The sequence below is a fragment of the Pistacia vera genome, unplaced genomic scaffold (genome assembly GCF_008641045.1).
Source record: "Pistacia vera cultivar Batoury unplaced genomic scaffold, PisVer_v2 Contig520, whole genome shotgun sequence".
Taxonomy (NCBI): Eukaryota; Viridiplantae; Streptophyta; class Magnoliopsida; order Sapindales; family Anacardiaceae; genus Pistacia; species Pistacia vera.
The window spans coordinates 247,005-267,865 of NW_022196358.1; the positions used below are offsets into that span (position 1 = coordinate 247,005).

Genomic DNA, 20,861 nt, shown 5'->3' on the forward strand with positions numbered 1-20,861 from the left:
ATAATAGACCCTCATTCCACTATGAATTTATGAGTGTTGATACAAAATATTTATGTAAACATTTAAAATATTTATGATAATTTATGTAATGATAATAAATATATGATAACCTATAATTTTGGTAATTTCATAACATATTTAACATAGTTAACCTATGATTAATATATGTATGATAATATATAATTTTGTATATACACAATTACACATTATATATAATAAATTAATCACACATATGTATTGATCATATATTATAATAGACCGTCATTCCACTATGAATTTATAGGTGTTGATACAAAAATATATATGTAAACATTTAAAATATTTATAATAATTTATGTAATGATAATAAATATATGATAACCTATAATTTTGGTAATTTATAACATATTTAACCTATGATTAATATATGTATGATAATAATTTTGTATATACACAATTACACATTATATATAACAAATTAATCTCACATATGTATTGATCATATATTATAATAGACCCTCATTCCACTATGAATTTACGGGTGTTGATACAAAATATATATGTAAACATTTAAAATATTTATGATAATTTATGTAATGATAATAAATATATGATAACCTATAATTTTGGTAATTTCATAACATATTTCACATATTTAACCTATGATTAATATATGTATGATAATATATAATTTTGTATATACACAATTACACATTATATATAATAAATTAATCACACATATGTATTGATCATATATTATAATAGACCATCATTCTACTATGAATTTATGGGTGTTGATACAAAATATATATGTAAACATTTAAAATATTTATGATAATTTATGTAATGATAATAAATATATGATAATCTATAATTTCGATAATTTCATAACATATTAAACATATTTAATTTGTGATTAATATATGTATGGTAATAATTTGTACATACACAATTATATTAAATATATATATATATATATTTTTTTTTTTTTTTGAAAATCCAAAGTCCAAACCCACATTTTCCCAGCCCAAATTTTAAAAATCCAATGTCCAAACCCACATTTTCAAAAGAGTTAGTTGAACGAACATGAACGGGCCTTTTGTTAATCGAACGAACACGAACAGACATCTTATGTTTGTTCGAGTTCGAACACGAACTCGAACAATCGAACATGCTTATTGAACGAGTTTCGAACGGGCCTGTTCGTTCGTGTTCGGTTCAATTGCAGGCCTAATTGGAATACCTTATAAGAGCATCTCCAATGGTGCTCTTTATTTTAAAGAACATATTTCATATAAATAAAGAGAAACTTCATTAATTTCTAAATATAAAGAATAAAATTATTATTCAAATCCAATGGGCTCTTTAAATTTAGAGTAATACTAGCCTTACAAAGAGGCATACAAAAAGTCATACAAAGAGTCAAAAAGAAGGGAAAAAGAGAGAGAGAGAAATAGACAATAATGAATTTCAAGGGCTGGATTCGACTCTTTGTATGTATGTCTTTTTGTAAGGCTAGTATTACTCTTAAATGTAATGAATATGCTCTTTATTTTCAAGAAAAATACTTAATAAGAGAGAAAATTAATAAATAAAATGTATAGAAACTTGTAATTTATTAATTAAAATTAGGATAGAGAGTGAAATTTGACTCTGTAGATGTGGAGAGTCAAACTCACTCTTTAATTTATATTTATATAATTAAGAGTCTATTGGACTTTTATTTTTATGAATAGACTCTTTATAATAAATAGTTTAAATAGTCATTTGGAGATGCTCTAAGAGTGGTTCCATTTATTCTGCATTCAAACTAGAGAAACCCAATTATGTAAGACATCCAGTAAAAGATTTTAGAAATATTTAGGGAATGATAAACAAAAAGAAAAAAAAATTATTAAAATAAATAAGTAAACTGTGATCTTAGAATTATAGAATCTTTAAAAGGTTTTAGAAACTAGAAAAACTTATTGAAGGCTTTGATATAAATATAATTTTTTTTTTTTTTTTTGATAATTTGTATATATAATATATTATTAGTTTAAAAAAATTAATAATAGGGCTAAAAAGAGCTTTGGTGGGACTTGAATAACGACAACTTCTAAAAAGGATTGGAAATGAGCACATGTAAAGCTATTCAGGAGTGGGCCTCCAAATTCTTAAAGCCCATGCTCTGTCAAATGACCAGGACCAAGTCTAGATATTTGGATACGGGACTTTGGCCCAAAGCAAGATATTTTACATCGAAGCTTGAATAACAAAAGTAACATACTATACTAACAAATTAAATTACTTTATTATAGTATAATAAAGGAAGATTACCCGTTTGTCACCCTTACGAGAAAATAAAAAAAATTAGAAATTCAATGTGCTAATTAACACGCAGCAGCCAATGCACAAGTATTACTTTTTTTTTTTTTTTTTTTTTAATTGATTGGGGATGTCCGGATCAGCTTACTCACACCTCAACTAATCCTTCGAGACTTAGGAACCATCGGCCGGATAAGAGCTCCAGTAATCATCCCTATCAGTAACCTAAAAAAGATTCAAATTCAAGATCTCTTGAATAATATACTCAAAAGTCAGTATTGAACTACTCTACCATCCAAGGGTTGGTTTACAAGTGTTGCTTTGCTAAGTAGAAAAAAGCCCAAAGCCAAATATTCATCTTTTCTTTGTATATGAGTCGTGAGCCCTAATCTTTTAGAAACTTTTTTTATATTTTTGCCGATTTTAGTAATTTTGCAAAATTTTGATTTAAAAAATATCCAAACATTTTTAAAGGTATAAAAATCTATTATATAGAGTTATAATTACGTTATTGTTTTTTTTAAAGGTGCCTAGAACCATGAACAAGCATCTGGAACGATGTCATTACTTTTGAAACGACTTGCTCAAATTGAGAATGGGAGTTCTTCATACTTGAATGGGCATTCCATTCTAAGACTTCAATTTTCCAAAAACTTGGCAGAAGCTTGAACGACTTACAGAACAAGATCATTCTTGTCTAGAACGACTTCGAGTAATTCATGAATGGCTGTTCATTCCTTTGGAACAGGCGTTTTGCTTCAGACCTTCAAAACGTGCCAACTTTGGATAGAGCCATGAGTGGCTTGTGGAACAATGTTGTTCCAACTAGAATGGCTTGCTTTAGTTCATACGTGTGTAGAACGATTTGATAGAATGGGTGTTCTATCTGGAACGGCTAGCCCAAATTTTAAAAATCCAATGTCCGAACCCACATTTTAGAAAGAATTAGTCGAACAAACACGAACAGGCATTTTGTTAATCGAACGAACACGAACAGACATCATGTGTTCGTTCGAGTTCGAAAACGAACTCGAACAATCGAACATGCTTATTGACCGAGTTTTAAACGGGTCTGTTCGTTCGTGTTCAGTTCGATTGCAGGCCTAATTGGAATACCTCATAAAAGCACCTCCAATAGTGCTCTTTATTTTAAAGAGTATATTTCATATAAATAAAGAGAAACTTTATTAATTTCTAAATATAAAGAATAAAATTGTTATTCAAATCCAATGGACTCTTTAAATTTAATGAAGATACTCTTTATTTTCAAGAAAAGACTTAATAAGAGAGAGAATTAATAAATAAAATGTATAGAAACTTGTAGTTTATTAATTAAAATTAGGATAGAGAGTAAAATTTGACTCTCTAGATGTGGAAAGTCAAACTCACTCTTTAATTTATATTTATATAATTAAGAGCATCTCCAATGGTGCTCTTTATTTTGAAGATTATCTTTCATATAAATAAAGAGCATCTTCATTAATTTTTAAATATAAATAACATAATTTTTATTCAAATCCAATAGACTCTTTAAATTTAATGAAGATATTCTTTATTTTTAAGAAAGAGACTTAATGGGAGAGAGAATTAAAAAATAAAATGCATAGGAACTTGTAGTTTATTAATTAAAATTAGGATAGAGAGTGAAATTTGACTCTCTAAATGTAGAGAGTCAAACTCACTCTCTAATTTATATTTTAAAGATAAAGAGTCTGTTAGACTCTTTATAATAACGAGTTTGTGTCATATAAAGAGTCATTTGAAGATGTTCTAAGAATCTATTTGACTCTTGTTTTTATGAATAAACTCTTTATAATAAAGAGTTTAAATAGTCATTTGGAGATGCTCTAAGAGTGGTTCTATTTATTCTGCATTCAAACTAGAGAAACCCAATTATTTAAGACATCCAGTAAAAGATTTTAGAAATATTTAGGGAATGATAAACAAAAAGAAAAAAAAATTATTAAAATAAATAAGTAAACTGTGATCTTAGAATTATAGAATCTTTAAAAGGTTTTAGAAACTAGAAAAACTTATTGAAGGCTTTGATATATATATATATATATTGATAATTTGTATATATAATATATTATTAGGTAAAAAAAATTAATAATAGGGCTAAAAAGAGCTTTGGTGGGACTTGAATAACGACAACTTCTAAAAAGGATTGGAAATAAGCACATGTAAAGCTATTCAGGAGTGGGCCTCCAAATTCTTAAAGCCCATGCTCTGTCAAATGACCAGGACCAAGTCTAGATATTTGGATACGGGACTTTGGCCCAAAGCAAGATATTTTACATCGAAGCTTGAATAACAAAAGTAACATACTATACTAACAAATTAAATTACTTTATTATAGTATAATAAAGGAAGATTACCCGTTTGTCACCCTTACGAGAAAATAAAAAAAATTAGAAATTCAATGTGCTAATTAACAGCAGCAGCCAATGCAAAAGTATTACTTTTTTTTTTTTTTTTTTAATTGATTGGGGATTCCGGCTCAGCTTACCACCCCTAACTAATCTTCGAGACTTAGGAACCATCGGCGGATAAGAGCTCAGTAATCATCCCTATCAGTAACCTAAAAAAGATTCAATTCAAGATCTCTTGAATAATATATCAAAAGTCAGTATTGAACTACTCTACCATCCAAGGGTTGGTTTACAAGTGTTGCTTGCTAAGTAGAAAAAGCCCAAAGCCAAATATTCATTTTTTTCTTGTATATGAGTCGTGAGCCCTAATCTTTTAGAAACTTTTTTATATTTTTGCCGATTTTGTAATTTTGCAAAATTTTGATTTAAAAAATATCGAAACATTTTAAAGGTATAAAAATCTATTATATAGAGTTTAATTACGTTATTGTTTTTTTAAAGGTAATTGTTATAAACTAAGCCTGATAAGCAAATTCGCAACACAATAACCAACACACAGATTAAAGATCAAAGAATCACACACACAAACACAAGATACGATTTTACCTGTGTCTATCCAATCTTTGATAGACTACGTCCGTTGCGCTCCGAAATACGGACACTCACAGCACTAAAAAGATATTCAACGATTACAAGAAGGATAAGAATACAAATCTGCCTAAACAGATTAACACCCAACCAAGGCCTAATCACTCAAGAATCTCTCAATAATCTGCAAGAAAATAGAGGACAAATACAAGCTCTAGAAGGAAACAAAACCCTTCTCACATCAACCCAGATTACACCTAGACAGATTCAGCAGGAAACCAACCCTAGTTTTTCCCTCTTTAGCAAACCCTAATACCCGATTGACAACAAAAAACCATTCCACGTTTTTTATCACTATTGCTCTTATATATTGTCTGCGTTCGTAATCCTCAGCCTTGGATCGTCTTGACTGACGGCTGAGTTTCGGTAATGGTCTTAAATGAAACGACCCCGTTTGGCTTCAATGAAACGGCTCCGTTTTTTGCTTCACAATTTTTCAGTAATTATTATGGATCCCAATAAATGCTTGAATTTTTATCATCACCCAATAAAATAACACTTATAAATTTTATTTAATAATTGTCAACCCTTTAAGAAATCATTTTTAACAATTCATTAAAATTATTTTTAAAAGTCTTAGAGTTCAAATCCTCTTATTCTAAGTCTTAACCAATGTTTGTAGGTTGGTTTTAATATTTTTATAAGTTAAAAAAAAGATTATATTAAATATGGTTGTTGGATAGGATTCCGTCAAAACTTTGGAAATTGAAACTCAGAATTTCTAGAGGGATAAGGAAAGAGAGAGAAACGAGAATGTAGAAGAAATAAGTCATATTTCAGAGTCAGTGATAGAAATATGCTTTTGTTAGATGGCATGCAGAGAGAGAGGAGAGATTCATGGGATTCTTATTTAGCAAGCTGGGTCTAATTAATCCCTTTTGCGTGCACTTCTTCCTTTAATTATCGTAAAGAATAGGGGTGAGCACGGGTAGCGGGTGTAGAACCGGAACCGGGGTAAGAACCGAACCGGAACCGGAACTACCCAGAACTGTACTGTGCGGGTAGGTTCCGGTTCCAATTTTTGGAACCGCTACTGTGCGGTTCCGTTCGGTTCTTACCCCTGGAGGAACCGGACCGGAACGACCTGTAAAAGGGTACCCGTTTGAACCTGTAGGGGTACCCTGTTTGGAACAGTTTGGAACCTGTTGGAACCTGTTTTGGACCGTTTGGAACCTGTTTTGGAACCTATTTGGAACCTGTTTTGGAACCATATTGGAGTTTTTGGAACCTGTTTAGAACCTATTTTAGAACATGGACTATAATGAAATATGTGAAATGTAATAATGGGGAGTTTCTATTTACATATAAAAAAATTAAATAAAAAAAGTTAAATTTTAGAATAACTAATTAATATATATGAATACAATTATACTTATTACTATAAATACACCATATAAAAGCTTTAATATATTATATAAAATATAAGTTTGATCAATAAGGAATAATTGGAATTTGATCCAATTACAAGTGTTTACTTTTTAATTTATTAAGAATTATTTTTGAATAAATAGTATATTGTGAGTAATAATTATTAGTTATTACTTCAATTATCAAGTCTAAGATACTAAATAAATTAGTAATTAATTAATATATATATAAATTGATAACATTTAATAAATTTAATTACATATTAAATATCATATGAATCAATTTAAACATTCATTATAGTAAATGATTATTAATTACTTATCATTTATACAACTTAATTATAATAAATTATAAGAAATTGATATGATTATCCTTAATTATTATCTATTATAATGACTTTTTATAACATTAGTACAAACTTAATTAATTGATTAAAATTTAATATTTATAATATTACATTAAAAATTATAGTATGTTATTTAATAGTTAATTCACTATAAACATTACATTATAGTATGATTTATAATTAATTATACATTACATAATTAAATAATTAATTGATATGAGTTATGATATTATGTTTAAACATTGTAATTCTAATTTGTACATAAACATTAGCACAATACTTATTAATTAGATAAGAAATTTAATAATATATACATTACCTTATAAACATTCATTTAACAGTTAATTTCTCAACATTAATTTAAGTAAATTACTCAATAAATATATATATATATTAGATATTATTAATTTTTGATCACTTACTTAATTATAACTTACATAGTTAAATGATTACATAATTAATAATTAGTATGAATTTATAACATTACATTATAAACATTAGTAATTTACTAATTTACTATATTATTACATTACTTAATTAAACGATTAAAAATTAATTAATATAGCATTACCATATATTTATATATATTATATAATCAATTATAACATTTATTTAAACATTAGTATATTAATCAAATGATTTGAAATTAATAATTATAATATTAAATTATAGATTTATAGTATGATATTATCTTATTTATTTAATTATATATTAATTATATTACAAATTAATAATTACTTTATATTGAATTATGAGTTAGATATTATATTTTAAACATTACTAATTACTAATTTACTATAAAAACATTAGCAATACTTAATGAAGATAAGAAATTTAATTATAACTCATCTATATAAACATTTCATATAAAACATTAATTAAGCATACATTATAGTTAATAATACTCAATTAATATAATATTAATTATACATTACTTAGATTACTACTTAATTTAGCATATATAGTTAAATGTAATAATTAATTCTTAAAGTTAGAATTATTATTACATTAAAACCTTAGTAATTACTATACTTAATTATTATTTAATTAACGATTAAAAATTTAATTAATTATAATATACTTTATATATTGTATATATGATTACTTATCTATTAACATTCATTATAAACATTAGTATATTAATTAAATGATTTGAAATTTAATTAATTATAATGTTAAATTATAGATTTGTAGTATAGATTAATTAATTCATATATACTTACATTTATTATTATTTTAGTATGATCATATAATTAATAAACATTAATAATTAAATTACTTAATTGATTATGAGTTATATATTATATTTTAAACATTAGTAATTACTAATTTACTACATAAACATAGCACAATACTTAATTAAATCATAAGAAATTAATTAATTATAACATTACCTTATAAACATAATTAAGCATTACTTATAGTTAAATAATTACTCAATTAAATTAAATATTATTATATTACATTATATTATGATCACTTATTTAATTATAGCATTAATAGTTAAATGATTACATAATTACTAATTAGTTATGAATTTATAACATTACATTATAAACATAGTAATCACTATACTATTCATTACTTAATTAAACGATTAAAATTTAATTAATTATAACATTACTTTATATTTGTAATATGATTATTAATCAATTATAACATTCCATTAAAACATTAGTTATTAATAAATGATTTAAATTTAATTAATTATAATATAAATTATAGATTTGTAGTATGATTACTTAATTCATTATAACAACATTTACATTATAGAATGATCATATAATTAATATAACATTACAAATTAAATAATTACTTAATTGATTATGAGTTATGATATTATATTTTAAACATTAGTAATTAAATTATTACATAAACATTAGCACAATAATTAATTAAATGATAAGAAATTAATTAATTATAAAATACTTATAAACATTAATTAAGCATTACATTATAGTTAAATAATTACTCAATTAAATTTAATATTATTATATTACATTATATTATAATCACTTACTTAATTATAGCATTATATAGTTAAATGATTGCATAATTACTTAATAGTTATGAATTTATAACATTACATTATAAACATTAGTAATTTACTATCTATTACATTACTTAATTAAACGATTAAAATTTAATTAATTATAACATTATTATATATTTGTAATTGATTACTTAATCAATTAAACATTCCATTATAAACATTAGTATATTAATTAAATAATTTGAAATAATATTATAATATTAAATTATAGATTTGTAGGATGATACTTAATTATTATAACATACATTATACTATATAGTATGATCATATATTAATATAACATTACATAATTAAATGATTACTTAATTGATTATGACATTATATTATAAACATTAGTAATTTACTAATTTGCACAATATTTAATCGAATTATTATAATTTTATTAATTATAACATTATATTATAAATTTATGGTATGATTATTTATTAATTATAACATTCTATTATAAACAATATTATAATACTTAATTAAATGATTAACAATTTAATTAATTATAATATTACATATAATTAAATAATATATACTTAATTAATTATAACATTACAATTTACATTATAGTATGATCACTTAATTAATTATAACATTACAATTTACATTGTAATATGATCACTTATTTAATTATAACATTACTTGTTTCTATATTAAATTTACTAAATTATATTTGGTATATTATAAATACCCAATAACCAATTATAACATTAAATTATAAATTTATAAACATTAATAATTTATTAACTTATCAAATAGACCCTGGCAAATGGCAATGTTAGTAATAGTATTAAGAATTGTTGTTTGTTTAAATGATTTTGGTGAAGTTATTTTATGTGAATTGTGATGAATAATTGTTTGGTTTTGGTTTTGATTGACGAATTTTATGTGAATTGTGATGAATTGATTGAATTCAAGCGTTGCTTAGAGATTACAGGTTATGAGTTACATTGGACACAAATGAATGAATAACGAAAATTTGTTAGGGGTGTATTTGTAAACTTATAAGGTGTTTTTGTTATTTTTTAAACTAATAGGGGGGTAATTGATTTTTTATAGGGTACCCTGAAAAGGAACCGGAACCTGCATTTTAGGTTCCGGTTCCTTGAATTGAAGAACCTGTACTGTGCGGTTCCGGTTCCGGTTCCTTTTTTTGGGAACCTGTACTGTGCGGTTCCGGTTCTGGTTCCCCGGAAAAGTGCAGGGTACCCGGAACCGCTCACCCCTAGTAAAGAAGTTTAAAAAGAAAGCACCTTTTTCCCTTTTAAAGTTGAGATAATGTTTGCTTTTTTGAATATATATATATATATATGCTTTAGTCTTATCATGAGAAGGGAAAAAATTTAGCCTATCAAAGCAAACAATCATAACCATTTCCTTTTTAATTTCTACCATGAATTGAATTATTTTTATGCTCTAAATACACCAAATTAATTGGTTCATATTGGTTTGACTAGTTAAATCAAAGTTAATTGTATTTATCCCTTGGGTTTAGGTCCACTAATTCAAGTCCTCCATTTTCAAGTAACTTTAACCAAAAGGGTACACTGACTTTTTTCTACCCAAATAATGATTTAATGACACTTTCTCACATATAGACTTTTAAAATACTATTTTATTACTCAAATTTATATTTCGTTTCTGATTCCGGTAATTGAACAATTAGAGTTTGCGCAACCACCTATTTCAAGTCAAATTCTGATCAATTCCAACCACTAAAATCTAACCATCCACCATCAAAAGACTTATCAGTCTCCTCTCTTCAAAAGCCCCTAATAACCTAGAATGAGTTTGCTCTCTGTTTGCCACTGTAATATAAATTTGGATAGTAAAATAGTATTTTAAAAGTATGTGAGTAAGAAAATGTCATTAAGCTATTATTGGGGTGGGAAAAAGTCGTTAACTCAACTAGAAATAGACAATCTCAAGCATAATTGGAACTTTTAAAATTGGGAAAATATTAAAATGGGGGGTATTTTGGTTTGTAGTTAATAAAATGCATAACCGTTTGTTAAATTCAAGGGGGGTTAAATCCTGGTAATTTAAAACACAAGACCTAAAATAGTTGACCAAAACGTTAGCATAGATAAAGTCTTTCTCTGGTTAAATAAAATCCAATTATATCTAATGTTGTGTTTTTAAGTTAGATTGACCCATTAATATAACAATAAAACTATGCTTACAACTTTTTTATATAACCCTGACGTGATAGTTCGCAATTGGTCAGTTCGCATTTAAACAGGTAAGACTCGCTGTGAATTAATCAATTATAAGCTATCAAATCAGAGTTGTATGAAAAAGTTGTAAGTATACTCCTACTCTTGATATAAATCATATTTTATGTGACCTATTTATTAAACTTTCAATTTACATAGAAAGTCAAAAACAACTAAACCAAATTACTAGTTGTCTTTGCCAAACTTTAAAGTAAAGAAATAAGAAAAATAAAAAAAAGTCAATAGTAAAAGTGGAAAAGTTATTTGATTGGTCAAAATTTGGGGCCACCAAAAGTAGCCATCATTAATCCGTTCCTTCTTAGATTGAGGATGAGATTGCTCTCTAATTTCCCACCATCACATTCGTATCTTTTTCTTGGTGCTCCACTTTTCTCCTCACAACTATGCTAAAAAGTCATTTTCTTTTAAAACAAATATTTCCTGTAAATATTATTTATTTTAAAAGAAAATGACTTTTTATTTGTTAATAAATCTTTGACTATTTCCTCACATTCATATCTATCTTGTTGATTTAAGGAAATTATATTAATACAAGAAAATACTTATCTGATTATTTTGAAAAAAGGAAATACAATTATTTAATACTTGAGATTTTATTTTTTAAATGTTATAAAATAAATTTTATTATATAAGGTAGAAAGCAACTCAAGTATCTTAAGCAATTTTCTCACATAATTTTAATTTTATTATAATTTTGTTTTTATTTATAGCCGGTATTTAAAGCCATTACAAATATTACTCTAATTTTTGTGGCCACTTTTTAAAGCAGCCACAAAAGGGGCCACTAAGAAAATGTTTTCTAGTGTGATGAAGAACTAGGGTATTAAAATGTGTTGAAAAACTTGAATATGTATATTAGTTGGTACGTGTGTGTATATATATACCCTAAATACAAGCTTTAAATGAAATATTTTTATGGTAGGTGTGGACGTTGGGAAAATTTGGGAAATTACCACGACTCGGGTTTAAATGTATTCCAATAGATAAAACGATTTTTGGGGATATTATCAATTTAGGTACAACTTTTTTTGTGAAATACTAAAAATGGACACAAGTTTTAATTTGTTCATTTTAGAGACACTAAATAGTAATTTTGTTCAATTTAAGGACAAAACAGATACTACTTTTAATTTGTTCATTTTAGTGACATTGAATAGCAACTTTGTTCAATTTAGGGGCACTTGCGGTTAATTTCAACAGAAAACGAAGTCCGTTTGGTTTGTTATTTTGGAAATAGTATTGGATAGTTAAGTAGGGTGATTATTACGAGATAAAATTTAAAATTTAACAAAAAAAGCCCTATAGGTTTGCTAATTTAACTAAACACCCTAATATATAAAATTTTTATAAAATAACAAAAACACCCCCACCCACCCACAGTGCCAGATTTCGGCCACCACCGTTGAAATTTGGTTGGAATCTGCCATTACGACGCAGACTGGTCGGATTTGGTCGGTCGTGCGTCGATCTGGCTTTTTCTGGCCCAATCCACCACGGATTTGGCCGAAAAAGGCCAGATCTACTGCCAGATCTGGCTGTCGACGATGGCAAAAGGCCAGATCTGGCCGTCGACGGTGGCAAAAGGCCAGATCTGGCCGTCAGCGACTACCAAAGATATGACTGTCATTGTCGTTCAACGACGGCCAGATCTGGCCGGAAAAGGTCAGATCGGCGAATTACCGGCTAGTTTCGATCGTTTGTACGCCGTTATGACAAATTCTGACTACCACTGATGGTGGTTGTCAGAATCTGGCAACTATGGGTGGGTGAGGGTGTTTTTGTTAATTTTTAAACTTTTTGTGGGGGTGTTTAATTAAATTAATAAATTTTAGGGGTCTAAAAGAGTTAAATAAAATATAATAGTATTTCCTAAATAATGAAACAAACAGTTATTTTGAGAATAAGATTGAGAATAAGGTAGGAAATAAAGAACCAAACGAACCCTAGATACCCCTCGTTATTATTATTATTATTATCTTTTGTTTTAGTCTTTCAATTTTAAATTTAAGAACTACGAAAATTAAATTAAAAAAATATTTAAAAAAATTTATTTCAAAGTTTAAATAATAATAATAAAAGAAAAACCAAAAGTTATAAAATAATTTAAATAAAAAAGAGAAAAACCCATTTTAAATTAAAAAAAAAAACTAACAAAAAAATTTAAGCAAAAGAAACAACAACCATTTTTTTTTTTAAATTTTAAAAAAATTAAAGAATAAAAAAAAAAAAAAAAGACATTAGTTTTTCCTCTGGCTAGCAAAGCAACCGGTAGAGGCCAACATCGATTGCCAAGATCTGGCCCAACCTAGGTAGATCAAGGTTGTGTGAGACCACTGCTCTAGCGTGGCCTCAATCTACCCATGGTAAGATCGAGCCACGCTAGAGCAGTAGCCTAGATCTAGCTAGGTCGGACAAGATCTTAGCCAACGATGCTGCCCTACTAGATGCGCCATTGGCTTGAGGGAAAGCCAAAAACTTTTTTTTTTTTTTGTAGTTTTTTAAATATTTGTTTTATTTAAAAATTTTAGACATGTGCTAGTGTTTTATTGGAAAAAATTATTTTAGTAGACTTTATTTTTATTATAACTTAAATTATTGATTTGCCCTCATTTCGTATTAAATGTAATTGCAATTAATAGCAACTATCCATAAATTAAACAAATTGCTTGTGCCCTTTTTTAGCATGTTATGAAAAAAGTTGTACCTAAATTGATAATATCCCTTGTTTTTAATTTAAAAATAGATAGAAATAGAATAATTCTAGATATGTGTCGTACCTGGTTCAATTGTATTCCTATATATTTTTTTTCTTTTTTGTTAAAGAATCGATAGAAATAGAAGAATTTAAAGAAATAGAGGAAGAGAGACATAGAAACAAGAGAAAAGAAGGTAAATGATGAATTCTTTTCTTTTAACAAAAAGTGTTTGGACAGTTAGAAGATTAAATTTGTTTATTGGAATTACTTTAAAAAAAAAAATATCTACACTTTGATTCCTTAAATAAAAATATTTACCCTATCCATACTTAAAATAAGGGTCCCTTTCAACCTAATATATATAGTTTCTTTGGATCTTGGACCAAGGTTCAAGTAGTTGTAGATTATGAAATTATAAGTTGAGAAAATTGTAATAAAAATTTTATGCATTATGATGAACGCTTTCCTTTAGATAAAAAACTGTAATGATAACAGTTAGTAGGATATAATCTTATTTTCTTAAATCATATCTATCGTACATTTACAATATAAGATGATTTAATTCTCTCTCTTGGTTGATAGAATGCTAACCCACCAAATCAACATTAACGGCTTTGGGTGCCACTTGCAAATTGAACCGAACCCACTGCTCAAAACACTTGGTTATGGCCTTATCATAAATGTAATGTTGATGAAAAATAATAGATGGGGACTTGAGAGTTGTTGATAAGAACGCAACATCCATTGTCCTTCACGCAAAATTTGGTTTGGAGTAAAATTTATAATAATATTGTTTTGTAGTGAAGAATAAAAGGATTAGTACAAGAAAAGCAATGGGAGCTTTTGCCTTTATGCCAAAAGTGGGTCCCTAACCGCAAAAGCCAATGACTTTGAAGGCGGCGTTAAAAGCCAAAGCCAAACCCTCGCCTTTGCTTTTTTTCTCTTCTCTTTTTCTCACTTTCATCCTTAACCACTACTTCTCTTGGTCATAATATCTCCTCTTTTTGCTTACTCGGATGCCAGCTGGCACCCCTTCTTTTGACATTTTTAAATTTACCACTTTTTCACTTTAATACTACATTTACTCTATCACCAAGCTAATAAAATATTCTCCTGTCAAATTATTTATAAGAAAACTTTATACATTTTATTTACAAAAAAATTTCAAAGAGTTTTTTGATATTTTTAAGAGAATTTTTAACAGTTATAAAAAGATTTTTAATACTTTTTAAACAAAACAAATGAGTTTAATACTAAAAGATCTTGACAGACTCAATAAAGTTTAAAATAATATAATAATTTATCAAATGTAATGATATTATACTATTTTAACTATTTTTTGAATATTATTATGTTTAATAGTATTCATATTTTTCCAGGTATTTACAGACTATTAAAAGAAGCTATTAACTAATTTAATTAAGGATATTTAGTATAATTTTTATCAGATCTGATTACAGTATTTATCTTTAAGAAAATAAATAAACACTGTTTTAAAAAGTTTAAGAAATAGGATACCGTACCTGTTTTCAAATGCTGGGATTCATATTATAAGTTTAAAGCCTATCCATCGGGAAAAGCTTTTATCTAATACACTTTATTACGTGGATTACAGGTGGAAAAAAAATTGACAAAGAAGTCACAAACACTCCCAAAATAAAGAAAAAAGAAAAACTAAGAAGTAAATCAACTGAAAAGCTGAAAAAGAATAAAAAAAAAATAAAAAAAATAACTTCTGATCCTTCACGTTCTTTATGCTTTAGCTTGGAGACTTACTTGAGAGGGTTTTGTGGGTTTTTAGAGATAGACAAAAGCACTTTTCTATCGCACTTTACTTTAAAAAGGGCTTCTTAAAAGTCTGTCTTTCTTTCTTTCTCAACCTCTTTAACATTCTTTCTGCCATTTCCATGGGATTTAGTTGTTGCCCTTCTAACTTGGCAACTAGTTCTTGATACAAACAACACCAACGGTGGAAATATGTCTGAATCAAACAAAGATCCCGCTATTAAGCTTTTCGGTGCTAAGATTCCGCTTCACGATACTCAGATTCCGGCTGTATCCGATTCCATGGTTTGTATTCTGTTTACTTTTGTTTTTGTGTTTATGTATGCCCATGTTCTTCTTCTTTGAGATTCTATTCTTTGCTTGAAACTAGATTTCAAGTATAATGAATGTTTAATATTTTAGTACTTTAACTGTTTTTGTTTAGTGCGAAATATGAGATTTGAAGCTGTGTTTTTGTTTAATGTTTTGGATTTTTTGTTTGTTTTGTTGTCTAAAATATTGTTGTTATACTTGAATGAACCAATGAAATCGATAAAGTTGAACTGGGTATTTGAAAAAAGTGGTTCATTTTCACTCTGTAATATAATTTGTAAGGTTTGGTTTTCTTTTACAATTGATTACTTTTTTGATTTGTTACTTGCTAGGATTTTTGTTAAATTACAGAAAAATGAAATTTACTCTTTTTTTTTTTTTTTTTTTTTTTTTATCATTTACATTTTTAGTATTGTGTAGAAAATTCTGTGTAATAGGTTAATTTTCGATATTGGTTCTATATTTTTGGTTTATAGGCAAAATGGATCATGTGAAACTTGTGTGGCAACTGGTTAGAATTAGATGAAATTAGAGGTCCCTTTCTTTAGAAAAGTGAATCATTTAATATCTCGATTTTAATTCTATAACACCGATTTCATGCTACCGGTGAAAATATTATTGTTTTCTCCTGATTCTGTATTGAAACGCAGCATAAGGTTTCATTTTGCTTCTCTTACTATTTCTCTTCTTTTGAGAGGGGATTTAACACACGGCGTTTCTAAACTGATAATAAACAGTCAAGATTGGATCAATGTAATTTACTAGAAGTGCTAGCTTTGCTGCTTCAAAAAGGATTTGGTTATGGAAATAGTAGATTAATCATGTTTTTGTTAAAACTTTATTCTGCAAATTCATTTCTCTTTTCTAATTTATTAATGTTAATGTCACCAGAGATATCTATTCAGTTTTAGTTAGTTTATCTCAGATTTGGAAGAAAGAAATAAAATACAGCCTTTCTAGTCATATAAAACATAGTGTACAGACAAGCCGCCCTTTTTCCTTTTATGTATGCAAAAAAGAAAGTAATCTTCAAATCTGCTCTAAATGTAGAGTTAACAGTTTTGGTTTTAATTTTCAGGACATTAGCAAAGAAATAACAAGCGAAAGTAATGGCCTTGAGATGGATCACTCTGATGAGCCTGATAAGTCCTCTACTTTGAATAATGTCAAGGAAGAAGACCAGGCTCCTGTGCAAGAAAATGAGGTCCAAGTTAATCCTAAGCTGAAGGTAGATCAGGCCGAGACAGATACGGACCAAGAGAAAGTTTTCAAAAGGCCAGACAAGATCCTTCCATGTCCACGTTGCAACAGTTTAGATACTAAATTTTGTTATTTTAATAACTACAACGTCAACCAACCTAGGCATTTCTGCAAGAATTGCCAGAGATATTGGACAGCCGGAGGAACTATGAGAAATGTTCCTGTGGGTGCTGGGCGGCGTAAAAACAAGCACTTTGCCTCTCAATATCGTCAGATAATAGTATCTTCAGATGGGGTGCCCATTACTGGTCCGGAAATGCCAAACTCAGCCAATCACCAACTTATATCATGCGGTGATTCTACAACCACATTGATGCCTACAACTGGAAATGGGACAGTTCTAAAATTTGGCCCTGAAGCACCACTTTGTGAATCCATGGAGACTGTACTTAATCTTGGAGACCCGAAGAAAACTGTTGAGCTGAGTGCTGTAAATGTTGTGGAAAACCGAGAGAAGACTGCCCTGTGTGGATCTTCTGTAACAGCTTCCAGCATTCAAGGAAATGAATTGCCTGAAAATGTTATGCAAAAGGAGTGCGTCTTGTTGACAGGATCTTGCAATGAGCGTAATACACCACATCCTATGTTTTACCCTGTTCCTTCATGGGGTGCTCCTTGGAATCCGAATTGGAACAATGTGGCGTCCATGGCAGCAGCTCAGTGCTCTTCTGATCAAGTTTGTATGCCAAATGGCAGTAATCACATTCCAGTTCAGTGGTGCCCAACACCGGTGCTGGCAGTTCCCGGATACTGCCCACCCAACATTCCTTTACAATTTGTGCCTGCAACATATTGGGGCTGCATGACCATGTGGGCAGCTGGAGCAGGGAACATAGCAGTGGGTGGATCTAATGGTTGCCTGTCTCCATCGTCCTCTACTAGCAACAACAGTTGCGGCTCGGGCAATGGTTCGCCAACTCTAGGCAAGCATTCAAGGGACCCAAATCCTATGGAAGAAGAGCAATTGGAGAAATGTGTTTTGGTGCCAAAAACACTGAGAATCGATGATCCAGATGAAGCTTCAAAGAGCCCTATATGGGCTACACTTGGTATTAAACCCAATGAGATGGATCCCAAATCAAGAGGAACTATTTTCAAAGGTTTTGAACCCAAAAAACAAAGCAAGGGTCATCTACTGCATGGTTCTCAAATCTTGGAAGCAAATCCGGCAGCTCTTTCGCGGTCTCATACATTCCAAGAGAGTACATAGAGCACCATTGATGGAATTCTGGACAAGAAACTTGGGTTGTATCATCTTTGCTTATTTTGGGCACTTACTATCTGTTTCTGAGCAAGGCACAATTGTTCCCTGGCATACTCTTCTCCCTTTAGGGCAATCAACTTTGTAGAAACTAGCTCTTGGAAATGACAAGCTGCCATGGTAATCAACTTTTGTTAAAAAGACGTATTTGTAAATATTAGAGGATAGAAACTTAGCCCTTATCTGTTCATATACTCGTCTGTATCTTTGCATTCTCTGATAAAAACAAGAGAGCTGTTTTTTAAGTTAGTAGGTAGAATTCAAACATTAAAAAGCCTAACCCAAATTTGGGTTTCTTTCTTTGGATAAAACTGTTGTATTTATTGGCTATATTTTAATTCTTTCGTGCTCATTCCTGAAACTTTATGGGACTGAATTTATTATGATTACTTTTCCTTTGGAATTTTAGAATGCTGAGTTAGTTATGGTTGTAATGTCCAAGTTTGCCAAGTGATAGATATTAGAATATTCAGTTTCAGCTGTTTCAGTGATTTGCGGCACTCAATTTTTGTCTGGTGAGTGAATTTATATATATAGCTTCTTGCTTCTGTGTGGAGCTGAAATTGCCTTCCTTCTTACTTTGCACTAGTAGCTTTCATTATTTACAAGAATTTCTTCCGCAAATTTCTGATGCAGAGAATAATTTTGGTTTTCTGCTTTTGTTTGAAGCAATTACTGGGAGTTCTGGAAATTTCTTGAACTGGGCAAACTATTAGACCATAGATTACGGAGAGCTTTTACTTTTCTTCTTTATGTCTATGTTCTTTTGACCCTTGTTTCAACTTAAAAAAGTACTTTGTTGAAGTATTGTCTACGGAAAAATGCGTGTGTGAAGAGCTTGTCCATAATATGGTCCCCTTTCCGAAGGCAAAAAGATTCAATGGTCGTAACAATATGTCCTGTTTTTTTCTGTGATTTATGTAATCTTTCTTTGAAAGAACTACTTCAGTCTTCCCCAGTTACCATTAAAGACTTAAAGTAATTCCTAATTCTTATAATCATTTAGATGTTATTGGGATGCTAATTCTATTTTTGTTAGTAGACATCACATTATTTTGTAATTTACATTTTAAACTTAAACTTATGATGTCAAATCACATTCTAATAACATCATATAATATTATGTTATGATACATGAGTAATTTTGTCTCTTTGTATGAGCCATTGATGTGAATTAGTCAAATAATTTATATGGGTAATAGTCCATATGTAGTGATAATTTTTAAAAAAAGAGGTTACATTTTTTAATTATTTTTAAAGAGAAAATATTCGTTGCCCTCCCGACCTTTTCGGAAAAGCCGGGTCTTTGCGTAAGTCAAATGATTTTAATTAAGTTACCCCAGCCGTTTCATAAATCCATCAAATTACCTCCAAATGAGAGATAAGTTAACTGATTAACCAAGTAAGAGTCTATTAGAATTTTTTTTTTGTCATTTTCCAAGCTGATTGAATAAAATTTTCCACCCTAATTTTATCAAATTTACTTTGCCACCCTTGATTTCGGAAACACACAACTTCCACCCATATTTTGAACTCAAATGTTAAAATTAACCTTTATACCCACCAGAAATCTAACCCTAATTAAATCCTATCATATGAAACCAAAAAATATATTAAAATTATAAAAAAAATAAAAAATCTATATAAAAAAGCATACCCTTGTAAAGTTTGGCCATGGCCATGACTAGCTATCCCGGCCAGGTTGCGAAGGCATAACCACGAACAAGCCTGGTCAATGTGCAAGTGGCTTGGCCCCACAAGACTAGGCCATGGGCTAAGCTGTGCGACATGGCTGTGAATGACCTGTTAGAAAATTTCCTAATTGTAGGCTAACATTAATTATGTTTCGGTTTGATAAAATCAGGTAAATGCATAGTCCAATGAGATATCCTGATGGGTTTATGTGACCATTCCAGATTTGCCCAATACACTTTATTTTGAATAATCTGGGTTGACGATAAGTGTGGGTTTAGGCTTGTAATGGGCTTTAAGGTTTATTGGATCTTTAACGGGAGGCCCCAATAGATTAATATAAATTAGCTAGGTTCCTTTTCCAAAACGTGATTGTACACTGAACCCCATTTGGAAGTCGTCATTCTAGAGAGTTTCTTGAAAGGAAGACAAGTCATTGCTTGCAGGGAATTCAAGAAATTTAGAAGCCATTGCAGAATTATGTTTTTCTAATCCTTAATCTTTAAATTTAGTAGTCTATAATCAATATGCAGATTTTGAGATTAATTGTTAGAACT

At 28.7% G+C, this 20,861-nt stretch overlaps 1 protein-coding gene across 1 annotated transcript; it reads left to right on the forward strand.

The window, feature by feature from the left end:
- Positions 1 to 15,777: 15,777 nt before the first annotated feature.
- On the forward strand, positions 15,778 to 19,148 carry LOC116106716 (cyclic dof factor 3-like). Its single transcript, XM_031393053.1, has 2 exons — positions 15,778 to 16,064; positions 17,170 to 19,148. The coding sequence occupies exons 1-2, from the start codon at positions 15,972 to 15,974 to the stop codon at positions 18,559 to 18,561; spliced, it is 1,485 nt and encodes a 494-aa protein (XP_031248913.1). The 5' UTR covers positions 15,778 to 15,971; the 3' UTR covers positions 18,562 to 19,148.
- Positions 19,149 to 20,861: the final 1,713 nt, after the last annotated feature.

Excerpts from the sequence above, each read along its gene's own strand:
- LOC116106716 (XM_031393053.1), top strand. The coding sequence starts at position 15,972 with ATGTCTGAATCAAACAAAGATCCCGCTATTAAGCTTTTCGGTGCTAAG. Across the intron at positions 16,065-17,169 it reads CGGCTGTATCCGATTCCATG|GACATTAGCAAAGAAATAAC; the intron begins GTTTGTATTCTG and ends TTTAATTTTCAG.